We start from the raw sequence: 2619 nt of genomic DNA, 5'->3' as shown, positions 1-2619 counted from the left end.
AGAGTCAGAGCAACAGAGTCAGAGCAACGACAGAGACGGAGCAACTTCAGAGTCAGAGCAACAATATATTCGTACCAATGTCAGGTTGTTTTTGTTGGAGAACCTTTAAGTTAATCCTCTCAGACTTTAATAATCCCAGTAAATGTGTTAAAAAGAGAAAAACTGAAGTTTTTTCTCATCCGGTTTAAATTTGGCGAATCAAATCTTTTCATTTAACTCCAGTTCATGTTTATATAATTACTAAATTAGTTGACGATTACTTCAATAATCAATTACTCGCGATTGATCTGATCAATCGCTCCAGCCATAAATGATCCAGTCCACAGCCTGTGGGACTTTTGATCTATATTACAGAAGAACTAAGTGGATCATTAGCTGCGGTTCTCCTCTCCTCCGTGTTGATGAATCTGGATCATCGTCTCCAGTTGTTCTCATTTTGACCGTAAATATGAGACGTTGGGCCAGTCGCCGTTTTGTTGCAGCTAAACTCTGAATGATTCAGTATCATGTTCCGCTGTTTTTCCATTTCTSTGCAGATTTGGGCCGAAACCCAGTGAGCGGTACCGGGGTCGTCCTGAGCGTCCTGCGCCGTGTTCCCCAGCTCGATGTCAAACTCCCAGACGTGGTTTTGTCCAGGCTGCCGAGGAACTGAAGCACAGGAACAGACCACAGTTAGCAAACGCTAGCTGCTTCTCTGATTTATCTACGAAAACTAATCTAACATTCATGTAGACGTTTAAGCTGCAGTGGGTAACTTTGATTAAAAAAGGGTTTTTTGACATATTTGTTAAAATTATAATTATTTCATGACAGAATGAGAAAATCTGTGAAAAAAGTCGAGCTCCTCTTCCTGCTGCCGGTAGTAACTGCAGAAATACACCACAGACCGAATCGACCAATCAGAGCCAGGAGGAGGGTCTTAGCGCTGTCAATCACTCCTCCTTTCTCTCTGCAACGTTACAGCTAGCTAACCACAGCACAGCCTGCTACAAATGCTAAGGCTGGTTAGCATAGCCACTGATGACATGAATGGTGTAACGATATGTTGATTCTCTACCATTAGAACATTTAGCAGCACGTACATGAGATTGATCGACAGCGATAAGATCCACCTCCTGGCTCCAATTGGTTGTTTTTCTGTATATTTTAACAGATTATTTGTCTCATTCCAAACTGTCACAACATGGTGACAGTTTTAACAGATACGGAAAAAAAAAATATGTATGTAAAAGTTACACACTGGATCTTAAACAACCTAATCAATAATYAATTAATATATCTGGAAATTAAACTCTTATAGTCTAGAAGCAAACAGGCAGCAGCGCGGCCTCACTGTGAACGTCTCCTCTCTGTCTCTGCGTCACGTCCTTGTTGATGCGGTTGTTCAGCGTTGTCGTCACCACGGCGCCGGTGGTGGAGGGCAGCGTCGTGGTTGCTATGGCAACCGCAGGCTCAGCGGCGGTCGTAGCAGGAAGAGGGGCGGGTGTGGTCGGAGCGGCGGTAGCTGGGACGGTGGGCGGAGCTGTGGGGACAGTCGTTGGGGATCTGGTTGTCATAGCAACAGCAGAGGTAGCCATTTTGGTGGTTGCTATGACAGTGGTCGTCAAGGCAGCGGTAGTTTGGTAAGCGGTGGAGGAGACGGTGGTAGAAGCAGTGGTGGTGGTGGGAACAGTGGTTGTCGTGGGAACAGTGGTTGTCGTGGGAACAGTGGTGGTGGTGGGAACAGTGGTGGTGGTAGAAGCAGAGGTGGTGGTGGGAACAGTGGTTGTCGTGGGAACAGGGGTTGTAGTGGGAACAGTGGTTGTCGTGGGAACAGTGGTTGTCGTGGGAACAGTGGTTGTTGTGGGAACAGTGGTTGTCGTGGGAACAGTGGTGGTGGGAGCTGTAGTTCTGGGTCTGTGTGGCTCTAAAGTCACTCTGAGGATCCCTGGAGAAGAAAAAACCCAAACAGAACTCAGCAAACAGCCTGAAGTTACAGGTTTTGAGTTTTTTCAGACATTTATTTGAATAAATTTCTTCTTCATTGATTTCTTTAAAGGTTTAACCAGCTATCATGACGTTGACCTTTAACCTTTAACTGTCTAAAGGTTTAGTGGTCGGGTTCAGAGGAGTCAGAACTGGAGCCGTTACCTTTGCAGCTGCCATCTTTACACCGACACTTTGGAGAGGAAGGATTCAGGGAGCAGAACGGCCGAGTGTCTTTATCTGGAGCAGAGGAGACATCTCTATAACGTTATTATCTATATCTGATCRTAACTACATCACTGTGTCCAGGAAAACATTCAGGTAGTTTAACGTTAAACGYAAATAATAAGTTTTACAGCTTTAAAACCGTCTGGATCCGTYAAACAGCAGCTTKGTTTCCKGTTTCAATCAAAGATCTTCTATKTCTGACAGGATGATGAACAACMTTCAGTTTCATTTTGCCTGGAGGGCTAAATTTAAGAAGTAAATCTGATCAGATTAAATGTTTTCAAACTAACATGACTCTGGGTTATTTGMTTCGTTTATTATTAGTTTAGTTTCTGCTCCTAAAACCTTCCTGAAGCTGTGAAGATGTTTCACTGACGTCTGAAACGTCCTGCAGAGGAGAAGAAGAGTCAGAATCTGATCCTGATT

The 2619-nt window shown here is 44.3% G+C and overlaps 1 protein-coding gene across 1 annotated transcript in view; it reads right to left on the bottom strand.

The window, feature by feature from the left end:
* The window catches only part of LOC103480945 (nephronectin), an 8597-nt gene that overhangs the window by 1451 nt on the left and 4527 nt on the right, over positions 1-2619 (bottom strand). Inside the window, exons 5-7 of the mRNA XM_008436143.2 lie at positions 2131-2205; positions 1334-1927; positions 565-648 (exon numbers count right to left, since the gene is read on the bottom strand). Of these exons, the coding sequence (XP_008434365.1) occupies positions 565-648; positions 1334-1927; positions 2131-2205 (753 nt within the window). The remainder of the gene's footprint in view (positions 1-564; positions 649-1333; positions 1928-2130; positions 2206-2619) is intronic.

Source organism: Poecilia reticulata, linkage group LG18 (genome assembly GCF_000633615.1).
Source record: "Poecilia reticulata strain Guanapo linkage group LG18, Guppy_female_1.0+MT, whole genome shotgun sequence".
Lineage (NCBI taxonomy): Eukaryota > Metazoa > Chordata > Actinopteri > Cyprinodontiformes > Poeciliidae > Poecilia > Poecilia reticulata.
The sequence above is the reverse complement of the archived record's forward strand: the minus strand, read 5'-3'. Positions and strand labels throughout refer to the sequence as shown.